Source organism: Hyaloscypha bicolor, assembly GCF_002865645.1.
Source record: "Hyaloscypha bicolor E unplaced genomic scaffold K444scaffold_182, whole genome shotgun sequence".
NCBI classification, from domain to species: domain Eukaryota; kingdom Fungi; phylum Ascomycota; class Leotiomycetes; order Helotiales; family Hyaloscyphaceae; genus Hyaloscypha; species Hyaloscypha bicolor.
Genome location: NW_020194684.1, coordinates 853708 through 881508, shown reverse-complemented (window position 1 = coordinate 881508; position 27801 = coordinate 853708). Strand labels below are relative to the sequence as shown.

The following is a 27801-nucleotide window of genomic DNA, read 5'->3' as shown; positions in this document are numbered from 1 at the left end:
TAATTATAAGTAACTAATAGGACTAATTAGGAGATATTCTATACTAGTATTAGTTGGGATATTATACTAATATAGCTAACTAGAGATTCTAATAGTAGGCTTAATACCTAAGCCTTTAATTATAGTAAATAATTAGCGGTTTTTACTATATTATAAGTTCTACTTTTGGTATAAAAATCCCATTTAATAGAGTCTAATAGTATATACTAAATAAGCTATATCCCCTGGTTAATATAGCTAAAGTAATAGAGCCAGACTTTCTACTAGTTTTATAATTTAGTAAATCTATCTCTAGTATATATCTGGAAGAATAATACTTATTCTTTATAATATTATAGTACTATTTGAACTATTTAGCTCTAATATAGGAATAATACTATTACGGGTCTGCTGCCTCTATTAGGCTACTAGAAGAATGATTTCTGTATAATTCGGATATAGAATAGAATTATAGTAAATTTTGAGTAATTGGAATAAGTATAGTATAAAAGTATTTAGATAAATGAGTTATTTATCTGGATCTGGGCTATTTCTTTCTATTTTTTATATAAAGTATTTAATCCTACTATTATAATATTCTAGAGTAAGGCAGATCTGGTTTAATATAGCCTATATTTAATTAGAGATATAGGCTTCTATATAGGCAAGATAGGAGAAAGCTTTATTAAGAAAAGATTTATATCCTTACTATATAGTTATATCTTTTAATAAATCATATGAGTAAAGAAATATAAGAATAAAGGTTACTTATATTTAAAGTAATAGGATATATAGCCCCTAATATAAGTAAAGTCTGGATTTTATATACTATTTATATAAATTAGTATAGTTATATATAAGTAATAAAGAGGAAAGAATTTAAAAGCTTTTTCTATCTCTAGTAAATAAAGCTAATATAATAATTCTTTTAAAAAAGTATTACCTATATCCTATTTTATTATATTATTTGATTTGAAGTACTAGTAATAAATAATACGGAAATATTTAATAAAATAAGTAAAATAGAGTTAGGTAATAAATACTTATTAATTAGTAAAAGAATAGCCTATATATATTTTAATAGAGAAAAAATTTACTATAATCCATTAATTAAAAAGGCTATTAATAGAGCCTTATCTATAAGTAATATAATATTTAAGATTTTCTTTTTACTAATATAATTATTTATAGGAATCTATATTTGTAATTAAGTCTTATCTAATAGGGTCTTTAATTTAAAGTAGAAAAGAAGCTAGTTTAATACTAATATTTCTCAAATATAATAAGTAATTATATATATTACTAGTTATATTAAAACTTACTATTATAGGTATTTATAAGTAATACCTGAAGTTTCTTATACTATATATTAATAGCCTTAAAAATAATAATAAACTTCTTTAAAACCATATTACTATATAGATTTAGGACTTTAAGTAAGTAATAGTTAGTTATTAAATTAATATAGGATAGGGAACTATTAATCTCTGAGATAAAATAGAACGGAAAATTAGGACTTTTAAGCTTGAGACAGAAAAGTCTATAAAAATAATTAAAGAACTCTATAATAATACGAAAAAATCTATAGAGATAATAGAAGAATTTTATAATAACCTGAAAAAGTCTATAGTAATAATTAAGAAATTCCTTAATAATACGAAAACGTTTATAGAGATAATAAAAGAACTCTATAATAATCTAAAAAGGTTTATAAATATAATTAAATATAATTATAATAATATCTTATAAAAGAGAATAATAAGTGAAACTATAAACTATACTAAAGGAAACTTAGAGAAAGTACCGGAATTAAAGAAATACTAATATATAGAGAACTAGAGGAAAAGAATTATAGTAAAGATATATCTTAGTATTATTTAGATAAATACTATTATAAACTGAATCTTATTAAAGATAGTTAAGATAAAATATTATAATAATACTATAGAATCCATTAGTATTTCATATATATAACTATATTTTAAAAAGTAAAAGAGTTTTTATTTATTAATTAGAATTATATTTCTATATTAAATTTCTTATTTAAGTATCTTTTATTATTATAAATATATAACTATAAATAAAATCTTAAGACTAGAGTCTATAATTCTATATATTATCTAATTTAGCTAATATAATATAATTACCTCTATAATAATAATTCAAAGAAGCTATAATAGATCTCCTACTAATATTAGGCTAACTAGTAGTAATAATCTCATATATCTTACTTATATAGCTGAATTTAAGAGTATAAATAATTAATATAATATATTTTAGCTACTATTAATTAATAAGAGCTTATTACTAGTAGCTTTAGCTTAGTTATAGGTCTTGCTTTATAAGCAAGATTATACTTAGTAGGCTCTAAGTAATTAATTCCGAATTACTAAGGCTAATAAAGCCAGACTTATTACTATATAATTCCGGAATATAATTATAAAGAAATTACTAGGTATATATTATATATATTACTTATAAAAATTCTATATCTCGCCTTTACTATTTATATCTATAATCCTATATTATTATTTTAAATATATTTCTTTAGTATATTAGCTCTAGCTACTTCCTTATTATAGTTCTAATCTATAGCCAGATTCCTATTTATATCTCTAATAGGATTTGTTCCCGTATTATAGACCTTATTATAGGTTCTTATATCCTGGTTATTAGTGGCTTTATAATCTTATATAACCTGCTTATAGTAGCTCCTAATAAGTACTTTAGTCTATTTCTATATTCTTGGGTATTTATTAGATTATAAACTTTTGATTTATTAGATTTATTATCTTTCTATAATTTGTAATTAGGTATTAGTACTAAGGGCCTCTTAAATACTTTACTATAAGGATTTCTTAGAATTCGACTTTATTCTCTATTAATATAACTCGATATATTATTTGAAATAGTTATTTATAGTTATATATAAGGCTTAATTAGGTTTACTTTTAAAGTATTATTATTTATATTATCTTATATTTCTTTTTACTATATTCTATAGCTTTCTCTTTTATATTATAGAATATTATTGAAATATGCCTTTAGCTAATTTGATTTACTAAAATCGACTAATAAAGAAAGTAATTAGCTCTATAATATATTAAAAAAGAGCTTAATATTACCTTAGGATTATATTTCTCGATTTGAAAACTTTTTTATTATAGTCTGGGTCTAAAATAACCTATTATAAGAATATAAGATAATTAGAGCTTTATTAAGATTCGAGTTATTCTATTTATAATACGAAAACAATTCGCCTTTATTTAAAAGAATTAGAGATAGTAGTAGTTCTAAAAATTCCTTATAGCCTTTAAAATAGAATTTGAGTTTACTAGTTCTTAGCTGGATTTTCGGCTCTAGGAATTATTTATTAACTAGGTTTAACTTATCTAGTAAAGAGTATAGACTGCTTTAATTAAAGAAAGTATATATTTAAGCTATAAGGTAATAGGTAAAGAATAAGTCTTCTGGTAATATAATAACAAATATTATTAGTATAGCTAGTAATTAGGAAAGAATAGTTTATTAAGCGAAAATTATATTAAAATTAAGCTTAGTAAGGAAGTTACTATCCGGAACTACTAACCTATATCTAGCTAACTATATATTATATATTTATATATAAAATAAAAATATGTGTTTTTAATAGTTATATTTAGTTTTAGTTAATTGGGTAGGACCGGAGAATTAGTCTGAGTCTTAACTAGCTTGAACCTATATTAGTAGTTAGAAACTTTTAATTATTTATAGGACTATAATATTTATATTAGATAGGAATTCAAAAATGGCTTTATTCTTATCTTATACTTTACTAAATAGGGTAAGGTTTACTTATTATACTTTTATTAGTTAATAAGATTACTATAGATAAGAGCTATAAATAGTATTATTATAATTAGTAAGTCTAATATTAAGACAGTTTCTAATATCCTAGAAAATAGAAACTATTAAGGTAATAAAGGCAGAATCTAAAATAGGGCTACTAAAGATACAGGATTTATTAGTAAACTATATTTCTTAAATTGAGATACTAAAGATATTTTCTATTATCTCGGATTTCATTATTATAATAATATATATAAATACTATTACTATTTTATATATATTAATTTAGTTATATTATAGCTAGGTAAATACTTTATTTTTTTACTTAGTAATTTGCCAGAATTTGTATTACTAGGCTAGAGAATTAGTAGAGAGAGAAAGATAGAAAAGAATCTAGAAGTTAATATTCTTTTATTAATAGAAAAGGGCTATAATAAGGTAGCTAGGAAATATATATACTTTATTTGGATAAAGGGAAAGGGTGGGTTTTTTCTGGTTATAGATAATTTATAGAAAAAGATAGTAATACTAAATAAAAAGAAGCTCTCTAATAAGTAGTAATTAATTTTTTATTAGAATATAATTAGAATCAGAGAATATTATTTTATATTTAAGTTTATAGTACAGATACCCGAATAGGATAAATAGTTCCGAATAGAACTAGCTATATTCTATAGTATTATTTTAAATAATATAGCTTTATTAGTTATTCTGACTTCGTCTAAATAAGAAATAATAATAGGGGATTAGGTTATTAGGTATATAATTATAAAAGAGTTATTTGGTTATATTTATATAGTTATATATATATATACCGGATAAGTAATAGTAGCTAAAGAGCTATAGCAAATACCCTAGAATAAAAGTAAGATTAATAAGGAGGTTTCTATAATAAACTTATTTATAAAAATTAATTATATATATACGGATCTTTATACTTATTAAAGCTAATAATAGTTTTAGAAATACTTAGTAATACTATTTGAACTTTATTATAAGACTATTTATAGTAAAGCTAAGAAGATATATTTTTAAGAAATTAAAATATTTAAGTATTTTATTAATATAAATAGAAATATATTATTAGACTTTTAGATAATATCTGGAAACCTGGATTAAATAATATTATTAATAAGTATATATTCTATTCTTTGCTCTTAACTAGTATATTTCATTCCTTAATTATATTAAAGGTATTTCTAGAAGTTTATATTATTCTTTTTATATAAGTTCTTAAAGGTATTATATTTCTTTATAAGAAAGGTATTATATATTATAATATAAAGCCTACTAACCTTACTATAGAATCTTATAATCTTTCTTTGGCCTAAATTATTAATTTCGGATCTGCTATAGTTAAAAAGAATATATTCTATAATTAACCAGAAATAATACCTTATCTAGTACTCGAATAGCGAGAAGAATAGAATTATAAATATAGTATTAATTACTAGACTTATATATTAGTTAGTCTAGATATTATTAGATATAAAAGGCTAGATAGTAAAGTAAATAAGAAGAAGTTTAAAAATATTTATAAGTGGCTTAGTAAGGAATCTATTAAGCCTATTATAGTAAGCTATAAATCTATGTTTTAATAAATATTAGAGGACTAAATAATAGCCGACTAGGCCTTATAATATCCCTTAGCTCTATATTAAGAGAAGGATATTACTAAGAAGTATAATACTTCTAGCCTTAATTAAGAAGCTTAGTTAATAGCTAAGAGCGGTTCTTTGGCCTATAATAGGCCTTTAACTAATATTGAGCTATATTTCTAATTCTTCTTCTGGCTATTATTCGGATATATTAGTAGAACGGGAACTATATAGAAATAGTATAGTAATTATAAATTAAATTATAAGCTTTATTATTTATTATACTTTTAAGTTCGGTCTATAATAAGTATAAAATAATCTTTAGGCAAATTGAATTATAAGTATAGAATTAACTTTATAGAACTATAATAATATAAATTATTTTATATTTAATAGTCTATAATAATAATTTTATACTAAACTAACTAGTCTTTCCAAAATACTACTTCTTTTACTTATTTCTATAGGCTTTTAATTAGTTACTTTCTATTCTTCTATAAACCTTTTAGTTCTTATTATATATTTAATATCTAGTAAGAGAAATGGGTTTTTAAAAGTCTAATTCTAGTATATTTTTCTAATTACTTTTATCTTTAAATATTATCTCAGTATATATTTGCTCTTAAAAACAATTAGTATACTAATTTCTAGTAACCTATATATAAGTATTTATAGTTCTAATAGTTATAAACCTAGTATATTTCAAGTATATTAAAAACTTACTCTTGAATTTTAAAGAATTTACTTACTAGAATTATAGAATTATAATATAAATACTATATATTAGTATACCGAGTCTTATTAGTAGCTATCTAATTCTGGCCAAAGACGTAAGTACTACTAGTTAATAGGGACCTGGGTCTGAATTTAATAAATTTGCTACTAGATAAAAGTATTCGTTTTATATATATCTATATTACTATTATAAAATACCTTATATATAGATAAAGGTACTATATATATACTCGAATATACTAGCTATAATATCTTCCTCTTATATTTGGGATTATTTATTAGCCGTTTATATCTCTAATTCCTATATTTAATTAATAGTCTCTTAATAATTCAGTAACCGGTTAATACTTTGCGGGAGCTTCTTATAATAGTAAAAGTAATACTAAGTTATTAAAAGCAGCCCAAAACTTAATAATTAAGTTACTAGTTATTATACGAGATATTATTAAGTTTTCGGAGGTAGATAATAAAAACGTAGTAATACCCTAGTAAAATAATCTCTTAATAGCTATAATAAGATGTATTATTAAGCAAATCGGCGATTTTGAGCTAGAGCTATAGTACGAAGGCCCCGGTATTAATATAACCCTAACTAAACTAGATACTAAAAGTTTAAGCCCGCTTAAATAGAGGCTAAAAGTATACTTAAAGAGCTAATAAGTCGAATCTAAATAGATAAAGGGGCCTAGTTCTATTACTATAAATATAAGAGCTATATTAATACTCTTAATAAACTTATTTAATTTCGTAATTAATATCTTATCTAGAATAAAATTATTAGTTATTAGATTATAATAGTATATAAGTATTTGAAACTAAATAATTATAATTCACTAATAATTATTATTTTCTCATTTCACTATTATAGTATAAAATATTATCTTATAAAAGCAAAAGAATATATTAAAGAATCTATAAGCTATTAGTAAACCAGGTCGGAATTTTGCACTTCTATAAGACTATAATAGGTATACGTAATGGCACATAAACAAGTATTAGATATTATAGATCTAGTTTCCTATTTTGAGTATAGCTTATAATCGGAATTATATGAATCGCATGGGATTTCCTAATTAAGTAAAGGGCTTTATATGCCTGGCTAAGTACTAGGGAATATATAGAGAGACGCTTCTAGTTTTAAAAGAGGCATTAATTAGTTTCTTATTAGGATTAATTCTTGGAATCCGTTATATTTACAAGCATTACTCCGTAGCTTACTTACCTTAACTACTTATATATTATCCTACTATTACGTGCCTTATATTCTAATTAATCTAACTTTCGGGAAGTAGTTCATTACAAAGTAATTAAGCCATTAATAAATAAAACCACTAATAGCTAGAGTATTAACTAGAAAAAGCGCCTTTACTATTACTAGAGCGACCTAGTCGGATACCCAGGGAAGCGCCTAGTTAGCTACTCTAGTTACTACCTAATTAGAAGAAGAAAGTAGAACTTAGATACCCCCAGAACTAGCTAGCAGGATAATAATAATAGAGAAGCTAGTAGCGGCTCGTTATTATATTACTAAGTTAGAAGTAAAGATATAATAGAGGGAGGATCTAGAGGATCTAGAAACTTAGATTTACTATCTTAAAAATATTCGGGTACCTATTATAGAACCTATTATATTACTAGTAGTACGTTTAGTTTATAGGGCTCCAAAAACCCGAGAATTACTAACTTATAAGGGAAAGAGTATTAAGGAAGCCCAGGATTTCTTCTATTAGGCGGAGCTAAAATAGTATAAAAATAGCGGAATTACCTAAACTATAGATATAGTAAAGGTTATATATTATACTTCCTGCTTTAAGAGTATAGCCAGAGATATCTAGAAATATAGGAAGTAATTAGTAGGCATTAATATTACGGATTAGAAGACTTTTATTAAGTTTATAAAGAATTCTATCTTGAATCCGGAAAACTATAGTAATAATATTCTTACCAAGTTCAAAGATATAAAATAGCGGCCAGGTTAGAGTATTTAAAGCTTTATATCTTACTTAGATAGCCTATTAAATAACTTGAAATATACGGGTTTACTATAAGAATAGAATAACTTATTTAGTAGCTTAAGGCAAGAGATTCGGAACGAGATTAATTACTAAGGAAATACTTTATAAGAAAGAAAGAAGCTTATTTCTGCGGCTATAAGAATCGAGAATAACTTAAACTAGTCTGCTTAACGGAAATATAATAATAAGCTAATAGGTTAATAAAAGAAAAGAAATTAGAGAAAGGAAAAAAAGAATAATAAAGGGAAATAAAAGAGAAGTATATTCCCGTTATAAGGTTTATATAACCGGAGTAATAAAAGTATAATAACGGGATCTAATATAATACCTATATTAGGATCTATAAGACCGGGTATAACTTGCTTTACTTACTAGAAGGAGGATTACTATACTATTACCTGCCCAAATCAGGAAAAACCGACTTGCTATAACTATAATAAGTCTGGCTATAAGGCATATAAGTGCCCAGAACTAAAGAAGCTAGGAAATAGATACGCTCTATAATAGTTATACTTATTTATATTATAGAGGGCAAGGCCCCTAAAACGAGAATAGTAATTAAGATTACTATTAAGACGAGGAAAGATAAGTAAAAGGTTAGAGTATTAGTTAATTCGGGTATAGAGGCTAATTATATAAAGAGGAAATTAGCTTTAAATATAGGTATTTTATTAATATTAAAGATAACTTTCTTGTTTTTACTAGAGGGAAAAAGAATTTATTTATATAGAGATTATATTCTTAGGGTTATTACTAAGGATATACTAGGGAACTAAAGAAAGGCTAATATATACTTTATATTATATAATTTTAATCTAAACTATATTAATATAATATTTGAATTCCTATAGTTTTACTAGATTAATTCCCTGATTTCTTTTAGGGAAGTAATATAGAGATACTAGATTTAACTATAGAAGATTAAAGTTCTAAATACTAGGAAATTTACTAAAATAGTAAAGTATAAGATATATGTTTTTCTATTAACTATTTATCCTATAATAAATAGCTAAAAAGTTACTATTATTATTATAAACGGGATAGCTATACTTTCCAAAAAGTATTAGAATCTTCTCTAAGTATTTTCTATAAAGGCTATAGGTATACTATCCGACTACTATATAATAGAGTATTATATAGATCTGGAATTAGAATTCTAATTACTATATAGTCCTATATATATTTTATTAGAAAGGAAGCTTAAAGTTTTTCGGGAATATCTTAATACTAGCTTAGAGAAAAGATAGATTCGTTATTTTACTAGCCTAGCTAGTACCCTAATTATGTTTATTCTAAAGAAAGAAGGCAGCCTATATTTATATATTAATTACCGGAGTCTAAATAGGATTACTATTAAAAACCAAATACTATTATTACTTATTAGTAAGATAATAAATAGGTTTTATAGAGCAAAGATATATATAAAGCTAGACTTAAAGAATACTTACTATTAGTTACAAATATAGGAAGGCAATAAGTAAAAGATAATATTCCGAATATATTATAAATATTTTAAGTATTATATTATATCCTTTAAACTATTTAATACTCCGGTAATATTTCAGACATATATTAACTATATACTAGTAGGCCTTATAAATATTATTTGTATAATTTATCTAGATAATATTTTAATTTATTTAGAGAACCTAGAATAATATATAATAGTAGTCTAATATATACTTGAGCGGTTATAGTAATACTAGCTCTTTATAAACTTGGCAAAATGCGAGTTTAATATAAAGAGAATAAAGTTCCTGGGATTTGTAATTAGCCTAAATAGTATAGAAATAGAGGCTAGCCGGGTTATAGCTATTAGGGAATAGCTAGCCCTAAAGAATAATATCCGAGAAGTTCAAGTATTTCTGGGTTTTACTAACTTTTACTAGAGATTTATTTATAGATACTCTAGAGTAATAAAAGAATTAACTAATTTACTAAAAACTAGCGGAAAACTACTATATTAGTTTAGCTAGATAAATAAGGTAAATAAGGCTTTTAGAGAGCTATAAATTATATTTATAATAGTACTAATTCTTTATTATTTTAACCTAGCCTTAAAGATTTATATAGAAATAGATACTTTAGAATTCGTAATTATAAATATAATTTCCTAGCTTTTTAGTAAGGAAGTAAAAGCCAGGTAATACCCTATTACTTTCTATTTAAAAAAGATAACTATAATTAAGAGCAGATATAAAATATATAACTCTAAACTTTTAGCTATTATTCTAGTATTTCGTACTTAGTAATATTATCTAGTATATATCTAGTATACTATTATTATTAAAATAGATTATAATAACTTGAAATACTTTATAATTAAGAGAAAACTAAATAGTTAATAGATAAGATAAGTAGAGAAGCTAGCTACCTTTAACTTTGTCTTAAAGTACTAGCCGGGATATAGTAATTCCGTTAATAGGCTATTAAAGAAGCCAGACTTTATAGCAGGTATAAATAAAGATACTTTATTACTTATACTTTATAATAAGCTATAGAATATAGAATAGAGAACCTTATAAGTAGTAGTAATAGAACGCTATATTATTTCTATAATACCGTAATATAAGGCCTAGAAGAAAGAAAGTAGGCATTCCTTAATTAGTAAAATACTAAGGAATTCCGAAAAGAAAGTCTATTTTAGTAATAGAGTAATACTAGAGATACCGCTACTTGAGCCTATTACTAGTATAGCTAGTTATAAATAATATATACTACGAATTCTAGCTATATAAGTAGCTAGATCTAAAATAGTATATAAGGAAAGCAGAGAGATATTACTTAAATTACTATTATAATACTAAAGGCTTAATCTATTAGTATAATACTAGTAGTATAAATAGTTCTTAAAGGAGATCTTTACTAGAGCTATTAAGACTTAAGAACTTAATATATCTGAGTTATTAAAACGTCAGGGTACTATTTATATACTAAATAAGCCGGCTCTTAAAGAAGAATTACTATAAGCTAACTATAATAATCCTATAGGTAGGTATTTTAGTACTAGTAAGATACTAGAAATTTTCTAGAGAAAGTATTTCTAGTAAAATATAAGAAAGAATATAAAAGACTATATTAGAACTTGTTCTATATATTAATGAACTAAGGTAAAGAGATATCTATTATATAGTATACTTAGTTTATTTCCCCTTTCCTCTAAGCTATAGTAAGAAATTATTATAAACTTTATTATAGGGCTGCCCTCTTCTAGGTTTTATAGTAAAGTATATAATTCTATACTTATTATTATTAATAGATATACGAAAATAATATAATATATTCCGATTACTAAGAAAGTCTCGGCTTCTAAGCTAGCAGAGCTATTTATATACTATATTATTAAAGACTTTAGTATGCCTATAAATATAATCTCTAATAAAGGATCTGTCTTTATAAGCAAGTTCTAGTTAAGTCTATACTTTTACTTAAAGATTTAATAATAGCTAAATATAGTATTTTACTCGTAAACTAATAAATAAATAAAGAATCTAAACCAAACTCTAGAATAATACTTAAGGTATTATACTAGTTACTAATAGGATAATTAGGTAATAAAGCTTGCTCTTATAGAATTCATATATAATAACTTTATATATTTAATAATAGAAATATCCCTATTTTATGCCTTATATGAATTCTATTCTAGTATTAAATTATATATTAAGAATAATATTCTAGAAGAAAAGGTACTAGTAATATAGGAAAGAATATAAAGAATTTAAGTAAAACAGGAGGTATTAGAGAAATAATAGCAAGAAGTAGTAGATATATAAAAAAAGTATTATAATAAGAAATATATTAATAAGAAGTTTAAGATATATAATAAAGTCATACTTTATATAAAGAATATTTAATAACTATAACCTAGTATAAAGCTAGTAAATAAATATCTCGGCCCCTTTAAAGTTCTGGAAATTATAGGAATATATAAATAAATATATTACTTGGAATTACTACTATTATATTAGATCTATAATATTTTCTATATTTCTCTCTTAGAACTATAGTACCTGCAAGCTAGTATTATAGTAGAACTAGAGCCGGTCAAGATTAAGGGCAAAAAGAAATTCGAGGTAGAATCTATTATAGCTTATAAAAAAGGCAGAAAAGAAAAGAAATATCTTATTTATTAGAAGGGCTACTTACTAGTAAATAATATATAGGAATTACTAAGTAATCTAGAGAATATAGCTCAAGAATTATAAGAATACTTGGAAAATAGTAATATTATAATACTATTAGCTAAATAAAGGCATAAAAGATAAATGCTTTTATTAGGAAACTATTAAAAAACCATATATTTATTCTTAAAAAAACTATACGAAAATTATTAAAAACTCTAATTTCTATATCCTATAAATATCTTACCCTTATAACTACTCTTTACTATTCTTATTATTATTCTTATTAGAATTCTCTCGAGAAATAGATAATAAATTAGCTTATAAAGCTATTAGCTATTAGTAAAAAATAAAGAAGAAATAAGCTTACTTAATACTAAAGAATATTAATTATACTATTAAGAGTACTTTATACTTATACTAAGCTAGTGAGAATTACTTAACCTATTTCTTGAATTATTAGGGAAATCCGTTAGCCTCAAATAATAGCTTTAATATAAGAAATATATATAGTTTAGTATAGAAAAAAAGTAGTAATAGTCTTTTTTCTTTCGGGCAAAGAATAGGGAAGATACTTATATATATTAATAGCTTAAAGAAAGCGGTTTAATTATATTATATATACTTAAGGAACCTTAGATAGTATTAGAATAAGAAATAAAAGAAGAAATTTATAACTTATAGGATTATACTTCTTGTTCTTAGAGCGGCAGTAATTATATATTAAGTAATTATTATTCTTAATATAAGTAAGATCGGGAAACTTGGTAATATTCTTGGAATATTAAAGATAGTAAGAGCAAATTAAGGATATAGGAGTATTAGCCAAACAGGTAGTAATAGGCTAACGAGTACTAAGAGAAGTATTTATTTTAATAAATAAAGAAATAAAAGAGGAAATTAGAAGGGGACTTAAATAAAGCTTAAATAAGGCTTAAAGAAGCTTAAAGGAGCTTAAAGAAGGCTTAAAAAAAGAAGGCAAGGGACGAGGAGGAGCTGGATATGGTATTATAGTTAAGAAAAAGAAAAATTAGTTAGTGGGAAAAGAGAGGTCTTTTTATAATGCCTTCTTCCCAAATAGTAATTACGAATTCGGAACTGGCTCTATACCAGGAATACCCAGAAAATTCCAAAAAAAGGATTTATAAATAAACTAGAAGATTAGATTAATTTTTCTAAGCTCTTGGGCCTATAGAATAATAATTTATTCGTAAATAAAGGCTAAGTTAGGATTTATAAACTAATTAGGAGATCGGATAAGCTTTATATCTAATAGTATATATTATATTTATATTACCTTTATGAGAGGAAATTGCCAGGGGCAATTTACGAACTAGCTAGGAAGAGTTAGTAAACTATATTCTTAACTCTATTACCTGGTATAATAATAGGGTAATTATAAGGAGTTTTTAGGGAAAGCTAGTAGCCAGGAAAGTTTTAGAGAGATATTTATAAAGCTATTTATAGTTTTCCCAGGCCTTTTAGGGACAAGAGCCTAGAGAGGGAATTAATATAATAGGCATATATAATAGTATATAAATAGATATTAGATATTATAGATCTAGTTTCCTATTTTGGGTATAGCTTATAATCGGAATTATATGAATTATATAGGATTTCCTAATTAAGTAAAGGGCTTTATATGCCTAGCTAAGTACTAGGGAATATATAGAGAGACGCTTCTAGCTTTGGAAAGGGCATTAATTAGTCTTTTATTAGGATTAATTCTTGGAATTCGTTATACTTGCAAGTATTACTCCGTAGCTTACTTACCTTAACTACTTGTATATTACTCTACTATTATATGCCTTATAAAGACAGACTTTGCAATCTCGTACTATCTTAATTATTTATTATTTATTTTTTTACTAGAGATAATCTAGCTATAAAACAACTTCCCGGAATCGGCGAGAATAAGATTAAGCAAATTATTAACTTTAACTAACTATAGCTAAGCCTAGGCAGCCTTATTCTCTAGAAAATAATAATATATTATAGCTAAACTTATAATATAGTCCCGAACCCACTACTTGCTAAGTATAAGGTATTATTACTAATTATAACGGCCCGATCCGGCACCCCGCCTCTAGAGATAATACAAATGTCCTATAAGGTAGCTTAGTAATAGTAGGGAACTTCTATTCTATACCTATATTACCTAGAAAGTATAACCTCTAACTTTGGGCTTAGTTAGCTTCTCCCTAAAACTATTACTATTATTCCCAAAACCTCTACTAATAAATTTCATTTATAATTTCTGCCTAGAAAATAAGTCGTCCTTATCTAAATAGTATTTAAAGGTATAGTTTATATAAAGAAGTATGTTTTGTCTAGCCCGTTATCTCTTTTAAGGTAATAGAAGTCTATTAGAGTACTATTAGTATATTTATATACCAAATATAACTACTTTATTAATAGAGAGAAGTAAAAGTTTATAGGACTTTAGTATTCGGAGATTATATTTCCCGGGTTAATTTACTATATATCTATAAATATATTAGAAAATATAGCTAATAATTCTTTAATTATTTCTTTCTTATTTTTTAATCTAAGTTAGTTAAATCTTAAGAAAGAAAAGGAAAGAACTTATTAGATAATTATAATTTATTATACTTTTCTCTCTTATTTTTATATATAATATATCCTATATATAACCTAGTATAAATTTTTTATCCGGGCTTTAAACTTATATTATATTTCTATAGTTACTTCCTATTATATTAGTAATAGAATATATTCTCTAGTATATCTTTAAGACCGGAAAACCTGAGAGATCTATAGAGTTATATTATTATAAGCTCTATTCTCTTTTTATCTAAAAGCTTAAAGAATTACTAAAAAGCTTTATAATAGAAATAAGGATATCTTATTCCAGATTTGAAAATATCTGATATCTAGTTATATTAAGTTATATCTAGACGGAAGTTATAGAGACGGAATTTCTTATTATATATTTTGGCTATAATAAATAGACCTATTCTTAATTATAATTTACTAGTATCTCTATAGCTTAAAGTAATACCTCTTCTTTTAAAATTAGCCTAATATACTTCCTAAATAGTTTTTAGGAAATATTAAGGCCAAAATATATCTAGAAAGAAATTAGCAGAAATCCCTAAGTTATAATATAAGAATTATAGAAAATTAAGGGCCTTAACTAAAAACGGCCTAAGATACTCTAGTATAATTAAAGGCAATATTACCTATTATAGATTTGCTTTAATTTCTTATTTATAGTAGTTTTTGACCTAAAAATATTTACTAGTATAATAAGGTTCCGTATTAACTAGTCGGGATTTTATCTTATATACGATTTTCCTTCTTTTTAAACTTATATTTGCTTTTATTCTTATAAGATAAATGGTTTTATTAGATAAGCTTTTATAAAAGAGTTCTTTAAACCGGGTCCGTATTTATTAGAAGGTCTTATTAAGATTATAGGTACTATATTAGGCAAAGTTACTCTATTCTTTATTAATAGCTTTAGTAATAAGAATTTAAGAAGCTAGTAAAGGAATTATAGACCTTTAGTATTTGGAAATTATATTTTCTATAGCTATATAAGTAATTAAATCCGGATAAGCTAAAGAATAGACTTGAGAGTTTAATCTTTTATTAAAATAGAGGCTAAGTACTATATTATAAGATTGAGATTTCTTTAATTAAGTTAATCCTGAGACTAAAGTATATAGCTATATAATCTTATAGTTTTGCTTAATAGTATTAATAAAAAAGTACTATTTATAAAACCGATTATAATATATCTTATATTTATTCTAGTTAGCTAGGATTTTTTATTTTTAGATAAACTTGATTTATAATTAGCCAAGTTACTTTATTATAGACTCAATTTATAGGAAGCTTATCCTATTTATATATAGTTATATTAACTCTAGCTAAGAATTAAGCTTCTAGGATTTCTAGGCTTATATATTATCCGGATTAATAATATTTTGGATTTTTCTGTATTAGTTATTTATTAAAGCCAAATAAGGGTATTTGGATAGAATAATTACAGATTCGGAGGAATTCTAATAATTTCTTTAGATAATAAGAGAATAGTCTAGCTACTTTTCTACTTAATACTTTTAGATATCTATTCTTTTTGGATTTTTTTTAATATCTAGTATCTGGGTTAGCTAATTAATATATTTAGATAGAAGTATTATTATAAAATCGGTTTATACGAATATTACTACTAAATAGGAGACTTAGGAATATATTTCTGGGCTTAATAGTAATAAGAGGCAAGTATATTTAGGCCGGTCTCGAATTGCCTTAATCTGGTCTCTTAGTAAATTTATAAGATATTAGGAATCTTGACTTTTAGTAAATAGTTCTATAGTAGATAAATTAACTTATTATATATTTATATTAAATAGAAATATAATAGTATTTTTTTTTATTTCTTTAATAAGATAAGTATTATTAGTATAGACTATATAATTTGAAACTTCTTAGATTATAGAAGAATAGCTTATCTGCTTTTCTATCTATATCTGGAAGTGGGTTTTAGAGTTTAATTTTTTATAAGATATAGGAAAGTTCTGTTTTAGTAATAATAAATATTTTAATAAAGCAGGTCTTTTATAAGGCTTAGATTCTATTAAAAGAAAGTTATATAAAAGCTCTAATTATATTAACTCGAGGATTTAGGGAACCGTTATAAAATTAGGGCTATTAGAAAGTAGTCTAGTAATAGGTATTTCTTTAAGAAATATTAGTAGAAGTTTATTATAAGACTAAAAGTCTATTTCTATTATAGATATATATTCTGGATATATAAGTCTAGTTCTCGGATATTTCATATCTATTTAGTATTAGCTATAAGTAATAAATTAAAGAAAAGATAAGAAAAAACTAATAAAAAGGCTTCCTTTTATTATACTTTATATATCTCTTCTTATATATAATATAACTACTTCTAGATAACTTGTATTTCCGTTTCTTATAACTAGGTAATTATATACTATATAGAATAGATTTATTACTACCTCTTATTTGGGTTAGCTAATATTTAGTATATTAGAAAGAAATAAAATTATTTGTTTTAATATTAGAAGATATTCTTCTAATAGGTATAAGTAAAAGATTCTTTTTCTGGGTAATTATTAATAAAGAGAATATTTATAAGTAGATATCTGTATTATTTCCTAAAGATAGAATAGAATTATAGAATATTAAATCTAGTATATTTCTATTATTTATAAAGGTTAATTAAAATAAAATCAAAGAATCCTAAAAAGAACTTATATATTTGTTTTTGAATTATATTCTTTTTCTTAATATTCCCTAACTTATATTTTACTATCTAGTTATCTCGAAATATATTAACTTTATTATTCTTTTTAACTTCCTATATTCTTTCTATAATTCCCTAGCTTATCTATTACTTTTTTGAATATATTAACTTTTCCTTAATTTCTATAATTCTCTGGCTTATCTTCTATTACTTTCTTTTCTCGAGATATACTAACTTTATATTCTTTTTTTCCTGTATTTTTTTTAAGATTAGAAGAATATAATAAAGTAATTAGTTATTTTCTGCTTCTATTATAAGAAGCTTTTCCTTTATTATAAGAAGCCTATAAACTTTATTTATTTCTATTATAATTCGATTTAGGTATAGAATATAGTTTCCTAGAAGTATAAGTTCTATATAACTAGTAAAGTTATTATCGGAATTAATAATATCCTATAATATTTAAGGTTTATAAGTCTGGAATTTCTATCTCTTAAGGGCCGAGCCTATAGCTATTATAGTATATATATTTTATAGACTAGAAAATAATAATTCCTATATAAAGTTAGAGATATATAATTAAAATAATTTTAATATATATTTATAAGATCTTTAATATAATCTACTACTTTTATATCTATAATTAAATATACTAGTATATTATTAGAAAAGGCTAACTAGTTCGTATTAATATCCTTTATATATCTGTTATTCCGAGTAATATTTATAGGTGAAATTCTATAAAATAACTTCTTTATAACTTTTATAATTAATTTTGCTAGTATATATAGTAATAGAATATTAATACTTCTCTAGAGCTAAAAGTTAATTGGGAAAGATATAGACTAAGTTATATTACTTGAGTTTATAATTTTTAATTAGAAATATATTTCGAGAATTAAAAGATATTAAATTAGTAGTTGAAAATTAGATAACTATTTTATAAGTACTTATTTAATAGGATTAATAATAAATTATAGATATATAGTTAGAAGGAATAAATTATTATAGGATATTATATTTAATAGTATCTATTATAATAGAGATTATTAAGATAGTAATACCTAAAGAAGAGATTTTAATCTTATAGTATTATAGCTTTAGATATAGTAAATAAGTCTATTATAGACTATAATTATTATATTAAGGAAATCTATAATATTATTCGGATACCCAAGATATTATATTATTTATTCTGGAATTATAGTTTTGGAAAACTTATAATAAATCTCAAAATCGAGCTATTTAATAACTATAGGAATTAATATTTTCCCTTATAATACTGGAATAATCCAGTCTCTATTCTATAATAGATATAACTGCCTTTATATAATAATATCTATAATTATCCGAACTATAGATTCTGGTAAGTTATAAGGAGGTACTTTAATATTATACCTTTTATAAATAACTTCTAAATAAGTATTTAGCTATTTCTTTTCTTATTTAGATAGTAAGGTAATAGTATTACTAGAGACTAGAAGTAACCTAAGGGTATTATAGATAGTACCGGAATTAGAGGTTTAGTAGACTTTATAAACTGCCTCTTCCTACTAATACTATAGGCTAGTATAGAAATACTAAGAGAGAAAGATACTTCTATTCTAAATAGGATTAAGTGAATTAACTATAGTTAGTTTATATAAAGAAAGGATATTGGGTATATTATATAATAGAAGCAGTTTATAGTAATTATAGTTTTATTAAAGTATTATAGGAGACGATTTTATAGCTATTAAACGGTAGCTTATATTAGTAAATAATTATAGGGGAAAATACCCTACTAATAAGAAGATCTATAGTTTATAAATCGAAGAAAAGTAGTAAGTAGATCAAAAACTACTTTATTCTATATTTGCCTTTCTTTATATATATAATTACTATTATATCTCTATTTATTAAATCCTGTATTAATTAAAGAGGTAATAAGGACCTCTAATAATTGGGCTTAAAACTAAGACTAAAAGAGAAGATCTAAATTATTACTTATATTAGATAAAGTATTTTAAATAGCTAAAATATAAAGAAATGGAATTTATTACTATAAATATTATAATATATACTATTGACTTAGGAAGTTCAAGTCTTATTTAAACTATTTAAGTATACTAAAACTATTTAAATATACTAAAACTATTTAAGTAAGCTAAAACTATTCAAGTATACTAAAACTATTCAAACAAGTCCCAAAATAGTTCTAGTAGGCCTGAAATAGTTCTCTAAATAATAGATTATATTTAATTAGTATAAGTATCCTATAATATTAAATTAAAGAAAGTTGGAAATTAAAACTAAGATATTAGATACTAGGAAAAGGTATTATAGTAGCCTTTAGGGATATATAGAGCTATTTATTTAAAAGTAAAGAAATAGGATTTAAGGAAAGGATAATATAAATACTAACTAAATAGAAGATAAAAGGAAATAGTAAAATATCTCTTATAAAATATTTATTCTATAATTTATATAATTAAATAGTTTTAGTCTCTCTAAGCCCGATAATCTTAGGTAGCGGTCCTAAAGCTATAGGTTTATATAATTCCTATAAATTCCTTCTATTCTCTATATATATTTTATATATCTATATCTCTATTCCTCTCTTAGCATTCTAATAAATATCTTTCTTTAAAGCTATTCTAGATTAGATATAGCTCAAATTATACTAACTAAGTTTATTACCTTAAAATTTTTACTAATATAGTATTTATATTATATAATATTAATATATATAAGGCTCTATAGTTCTTTTATATATAAGCTACCGAGAATAGAGCTAGTTATTAGAAGCTTTACTTTTTTAATCTTTTCCTTATCTTAATAATTACTTCTAATATAGGACCGAGATCTTTACTAATTAGGCTCGGGCCTATAAGATATAAGCAGGCTATTATTCTTAAACTCCGGAATATATTCTCAAGTATCTTATTTTATTTATAACTTATTAAATTAATTAGAAGAGTAAAAGAGTATTATATACTTTATATTCTAGTTAAGTAATTCGGGCTTATTTATTTTATACCTTAGTTAAGTAATTCAGGTCTTAAAGGTTATAAGAGATTCGAGAAAATAGACTAGTATCTAAATAAGAATTATACTAGTTACTATTAGTTTTGAAATATATATAAACAAGCAAATAGAGCCTACTATTATTATTTATATAAATATTATTATAATTTTTCTAGTTAAGTAAAGCCGGCTTATATTAAGATTACTAGTTACTTTTTTTATTATTATATATTATTATTAATTTCTGGAGCCTAAATAGTTTCTGGCCTTATCTTATTAGTAGAAGAGTTATAGGGCAATATAATTATAGAGCTATTATTATTAAAAAGGCTAAGGCGGCTTAGTAATAGCCTTGAAAAACAGAGGATTTTAATAGTTTTATTATAGCTGCCTCTATATCTTTAGTAATTCTAGTTAGCTACTAGTTACTTAATAGTAAAGTATATTAGCCTTATAAAATATTTATATTATTACAATAATATTTCTCTTATATTCCAATTAGATATTAAAGGGAAAACCGTATTTAGTTAAGCTTATAATATTTACCTATATATAATAGTACCTTATAAATAGTATATAATAGTAATATATTAATATTTTTCGTATTTTATAGCTCTATTTACTATTATAAGAACTATTATTAAATAAGTATAATTATCTGGCTCTATATTATAGGGCTAAGTAATTGAGTAGCCTATAGAAGTAATAAGAAAAAGCTTGGGAAAAGGCTTAATAAGGTAGTAAAGTATAGTAAGAAGAGTTATAACCGGCAGATTTTATAGGAGATATATTCTAAGTACCTTATTATTATTACTCTGGATTTTGGGCTAATTTATAGTAATATAGTTTAAATAGTAAAATAATGAATATAGAGGCTATAACGGAGAACCTATTTATAGGAAAGAGGAATAAGAATTAGACTTGGAAGAAGGTATCTCAGATTTCGGGAATAGTACTATTATTAATATTTCTATATAGGAGATTATTTATATTCGAGAATAACTCTGAAAGTAAGGAAAGCCTTAAAGTCTATAATTATTCCTAAGAATACTTGAAAATCTGCTTTATAAAGAATTCTAGGATACTAGTTATATATACAAATATATAAACTATCTAAAATCTTTTATAAATAAACTCGAATTAGTAACCTAACCTTAAGTTATATCCAGGTTTATATTTATAATACTAAAAGCAGGAAATAGGAGGTTTTATAGAGATTCTATTATGGATTTAATATATTTTATATAGGTTCGACCTCCTTTCTTTTACTAATAGTATAGTAGCTCAGATAGAACTTTCTTTTTCTTACTATATATATAAAGTCGAGGAAGTATCTTCTTCTTAAATTTATCTAGAAATATTAGTTATTAAAAGCCTATTAGGTAAGAAAAAAATACTATTAGACGATTTATTATAGGTATATACCTATACTAAAAAAAGGTTAGAAGGGATCTTTTCTTCTCCGGATTTCTTTATAAGATTCTATTTTAACTTTAGTAGTAATATATCTATTTTAGTAAAAAGGCCGGTTTGAAACCTAGTATTTAGATAAAGTACAAGAAGTTTATTAAAACCTCTATATTTATAAAATATATATTCGGTCTTACTATTTTTATATAGGTTATTATAGTAGGCTTGGATTACTTCTTTAATAAGGCCTTTTAGAGTTTATTTTTTAAAAGTAGCTATCTCTTTATCCCGTTTTAAAGCCGTCTAAAAAGAAATAATAAGTTTATATAATATAATAACCTATTAAAAGTCTTTAAGCTTAGTCTCTAGATATAAATACTATTCTACCGAAATACTAAGAAATCCCCGGCAGAGCGAAGTTTTCATTTCTATAAGGTATTTATTTAAATTATTAAGCTGAGCCTCTAATAATAGTAGCGGCCATTCTTCTATTATACTAGGTATTATAGTAGGGCTAAGAAAGAGCTATAATTGTAATTAAAAGTAAATAGAATAGTTCAAGTATAATTAAATAATTTTAGTATAATTAAATAGTTTTAGTATACTTAAATAGTTTTAGTATATTTGAACGGTTTTAGTATATCTGAATAGTTTTAGTATAATAAAAAAAACTCTAAGTATAATAAAATATTTGAAGTATAGTAACTATAGGGTAAAGAAGTATTTTGATTTATTAAGTAGCCCGGATATATTAATACTTCTTATAAATACACTTATACTATTTTAGCGATTATGAAATCAGATAACTAAGAGTAGTAGTAACTGCTTTTTAGCTAGTCTCTACTGGTTTAATCTATTTCCGGCTAACTATAGGCCTGGATTCTCATCTTGGTTTTGGGTGAAATAGTAGTATAGTAGTATATATCTACTATCTACGGATAATTAGGAGACGAGATCTGGAATTATAGTACCTTTAGAGTTTACTATAGGTAAACTAATTAATTAGACCGAGTTTGAGTCGAATCTTTATTATTGGGATAATATAATTATTACCTCTGGTATAATTATATTCAGGTACTAGACTCTGGTTATTAAGATAGAATACTTTATAAACCATTATTTTAATATAGAAAACCCAGTACTCTATACCAAAATATACTATAGTAAGGGTATTAAGTATAAGAGATTTCACCTATTAAATAAAATAGACGAATTATGATCTTACGGATAGCCCAACCAATATCTACTCGGAATATATTTAGGGCCTTTATACCAGGATCTTGCCGGGAAATACTGTTTTCTTCTAATTATAGAGAAGGTACAGGATATATGGGAGCATATTAGCTATACTTATATGTACCTGTAAACTGTAATATTCTCGGATAAGTATATTGGATTAGTAAAACAATTATTACTATTAATTAGTCGGGAGATTCGTTTGCCTTCGAAATTTTAGCGGAAGCTAAAATAAGAAGGTTCTTTAAAGAGAAGAGAGTACGGGGCTTTTTTGTTTTTTTTTTGTTTAGTAATCTCTTATATAATCTTGTAGCTTGTAAGCTAGTGGCTTGCTATTTCCAATGTACTGCCTTATTGTACTTCAAAGGTGCCGCTACCTTACCTTGCCCAAAGTAAGCCTTCCATAGCTATCCCTCTGTTTTGCGTCTGAACGACATCTCAGCAAGTAGCAAAGCCTTCCAGATACTCATCTAACCTATCGAGCCATTATCCTACGTACTAATACAGCCTCGTCGTTGCAGTTGAACACGAACCATCTTCAGCAGCCTTCCCTCTCTGAGTCCCGTGTCCGCCCGAGTGACAATGCGTCTCTTAGAACTGCAACCAAATGGGAAAATCTGCCTAACCAGATATTTCCTCGAGAACGCGATCCCTCAATATGCCATTCTGTCGCACACATGGGGAGATGAGAGCGAAGAGGTCACCTTTCAAGACGTGGTCGAAGGTACTAACCAGGGCAAGGCTGGGTTTGAAAAAATCAAATTCTGCGGAAAACAAGCTGCTAGAGATGGATTGCAATACTTTTGGGTTGACAGTTGTTGCATCGACAAATATTCTAGCACCGAGGTTGCCGAAACTATCAATTCTATGTTTCGGTGGTACCAGAACGCAGCCAAATGCTACGTTTATCTCACTGATGTTTCCAGCCCGCTCTACGGCGACCACGATAAGGTCACCCAGTTGCCTTGCGAATCAGCTTTCCGGGCAAGCAGATGGTTCAAACGGGGCTGGACACTCCAAGAGCTCCTTGCTCCGCGGTCGGTCGAATTCTTCTCCAGAGAAGGTAATCGAATCGGTGACAAGACAAGTCTAGAAATACAAGTTCACGAGGTGACTAGAGTTAATGTTTTAGCGCTTCGAGGAGCTTCTTTATCTCAATTTGGTATACAGGAGCGATTGTCGTGGGTATGTGATCGCGAAACTACACGCGAAGAAGATTCTGCTTACTGTCTTTTGGGTATTTTCGATGTCTGTACGAAGGCGGGCGGCATTAAAAATCGTCCAATTTGCTAAGCGAGGGCGGGCATAACGTTGACTCTCACAATATAAAAATTGTCGTAATTCCGTATTATATTTAATTATTGAGAAAATTTCTCAAAAGTTAGATATGCTTCTTTTCTACCTCACAAAGCTATTTTAAAGAGTTTTAGGGGCTGCATTGAGATTTGGTGTGATTTTCCAAAGGTAGCGATTTTGGTGTTCCTCGCTTTTTAGCGGATGGACGATTTTTAATGCCGCCCGCCTTCGTATGCCGCTACTCTATGGCGAAGGAAGGTTGTCGGCTTTGGAAAGGCTTATGGAAACGATGAGTAGAAGGATCAATAGTGGATCATCTGGTCAATCAACGACACCCTTCTCGAAATACAGAAATATATCCGAATACCAGTCAAGCTTGGGTTCCGCTGAAGGAGTTGTCTTTGAAGGGCACTATGGCTGGGTGAACGCAATCGCCTTTGCTCCCAACGGCGATCAGCTAGCGTCAGCGTCCAATGATCGGACTATCAGGCTATGGGACACAACTACGGGGCAGCAAATCCAACAATTCGACGGGCATAACCAGTATATTAGCGCCATTGCCTTCTCCCCAAGCAATATATTAGTAGCCTCAGCGTCAAGCGATCAACAGTTAGGCTATGGGATTTAGCCACGGGAGAGCAGGTTAAGCAGTTCGAAGGACATACTGATAAGGTTAATGATGTTGCATTTTCCCCCAATGGCCAGCAGTTGGCGTCGGCAAGCGATCGGACAATTAGGTTATGGAACACAGCAACAGGAGAGCAGACGGGGCAGTTCGAAGGACACGAAGACTACATACGCGCCCTGTCCTTCTCACCTGACGGCAAGCAGCTGGCATCTGCATCGTTCGATAGATCGATTAGACTGTGGGTTACAGAGACTGGGAAGCAGTCTCAACGATTCGAAGGGCATAACAATCATGTCCGCACTATTTCATTCTCTTCAGACGGCTTGCGGCTAGCCTCGGGTTCGAGCGACAAAACGATACGATTATGGGATATAATGACAGGCCAGCAGATTCAGCAGCTTGAAGCATATGACACTTGTATTGGCGCCGTGACTTTTTCTCCGGATAGTAAACACTTGGCATCTGCTTTAGGCGATGGAACAGTAAGGCTATGGGACTCGATAACAGGAAAGCAAATCTGCAGATATAACAGGCACAGCTCATCCGCCCGTTCCGTTGCCTTTTCCCCTGATGGAAGGCATCTGGCGTCGGGTTCGAGTGACTGGACTGTGAGAATGTGGTCTGTAGTGACGGAACCGACATATGACAGGAAGGCTTGAATAGAGAAATTGATGCAATTACAAATATGCACTGTACTGGTACTTATGCTACATGATTATGATCTGACGCTTGACATTGAGAAGTGGAAGGTCGATTTTCCCCCAAGAAAAGTTCTAATACCTTAATTGTGGGTTTATAGTTATTATAGCTTAGGGAGGTGTTATAGCCTATATACTATAGTAGATAGTAAATTTCCCGAAAAATCATCAGACTATATATAGTAAATTACTTGTAATCTTGACCGTAAGGCGCAGAAGTGAGCAAGAATTGGCTATATACGGTACCTTTGGAGTATACAGGGGTATATAGCCACAAGTGTCTTGGAAATGGACCCTACTAAATATAATTAACTAAAAAACAAGTAATAAGCAATTTACTTTCTATATTACTATCAAAATTTATATCTTTCTAATAAGATTCTATTACTTTAGCCAATTTCGAAGGCTTTATACAAGCCGCAGGCTGGCACCCATATAGGCTAGTAAGTGCCTTCGAGGGGAAGAGAGCAAGGTACTTTCGGCTTTTTATTATTCCGTATTATATTTAGTAATATCTTAAAAATCTTATAGCTTGCCTTACTATTTCGGACCGCCTCGATATTACTAATACTGCTCTCTTTTTATATATTCGAAAGTGTTTTGCTTTATTCTTTATAACTTACTAACTACTAAACTAACTTATATTTCTAATATTCTAATTAATTTCAAAGGCTTTACATAAGCTACAGGCTAGTACCTATATTATACCAGATATAGTACCAGAAGTATAAAAGTCATTACTAAGCTAAATGTAGTACACTAGGCCAGCTACTATTAGCCTTTATACCTAAGGCTTTATAAATGAAATTATACTCTAAATATTACAAGTATATATAGGGCTGTTTTGCCCTAACCAAAAGCGTTACTTGCTTTAATCCGAAGTACTAACCCGTATAGTAATCTTATATAAATATATATACTATAGTAGCTATAAAGCTACTAATGATTTCCTATATAGTAGTAAGGTCTTAAAGCTCGGATAAAACCCCTTTATAAATATTAGGGATAATATAATCTCTATAGTAGAGCTATAGTAGAGGAAGTCTATAGTATTATACTATAAAAGAAGACTCTTTATAAATCAGATATAAGAGTAATAATATAAATGTGATTTTTTAGTAAGAAGAATTTAGGGTATCCGGAAGTAGCTACAAATTATAACCTATAGGAAAATATAGGAAATATTAAGATATATATAGATTTTAAGATACTTGAAGTCAAAGTACCTATTATTTTTTCCCGGTATATAAGGTTTTCCGCTATATAAGGATAGATATTAGGATATTAGTTAACTAGAAACTCCGGAGAAGTTATAGGAATAGTATAGAGAAACGAATATTTATATAATAGTTCCCAAGAATAGATTATAGATAATCTTCTAAGTTCCTATAAGTTTTCTATTATTTTAATAGATTACTAGTTACTCTTATAGATATAATAGTACTCAAAGTAATAGAGGAAAGAGTAGAGAGAACTACCGGAATAGAGAATAAGACATTTATAGCTATAAGTAGGAGAAGTTAAATAAGAAGTAAGATTTTAAAAAGTATAAATTAAAAGAGTTACTTTTACTATTAATTAGTAATATTTATCTTAATTTATTCCAAAGCCTTAATAACTAATAGTAAAATGCCCTCTATAAACTCCTATAATAAGAACGAATTATTTAATACCTATATAGCTCTAGTTAAAAAGGTCCTATACTGTCCCTATAATATATATAAATCCGAATAAAATCCCTTTTTAATAGAATTAGCTGGGATATATATTTGAATTAGTATATAGTTATTAATTACTATAATTATTATCCTATAGGCTAGAAAAGTTCCGGATTTTTATAATAGGGAGATATTAGAGTTAATAAGGGTTTCTGTTTAAGAATACATTTATAGGAAGATAGAGACTATAGAGAAAATATAGAGGTTAGGAATACCGGAATATGAGAAGTAAAGAATATATAGAAAGGTCAGGATATTTAGTAGGAAATTAGTAATAGTATTAATAAT

At 26.0% G+C, this 27801-nt stretch overlaps 1 protein-coding gene across 1 annotated transcript; it reads left to right on the top strand.

Moving 5' to 3' along the window:
* Positions 1-23755: 23755 nt before the first annotated feature.
* On the top strand, positions 23756-24466 carry K444DRAFT_545327 (HET-domain-containing protein; the record flags this gene model as incomplete). The annotated part of the gene is made up of 1 exon (XM_024876127.1): positions 23756-24466. The coding sequence occupies one exon, from the start codon at positions 23756-23758 to the stop codon at positions 24464-24466; it is 711 nt and encodes a 236-aa protein (XP_024727979.1).
* Between the last annotated feature and the right edge of the window lie 3335 nt (positions 24467-27801).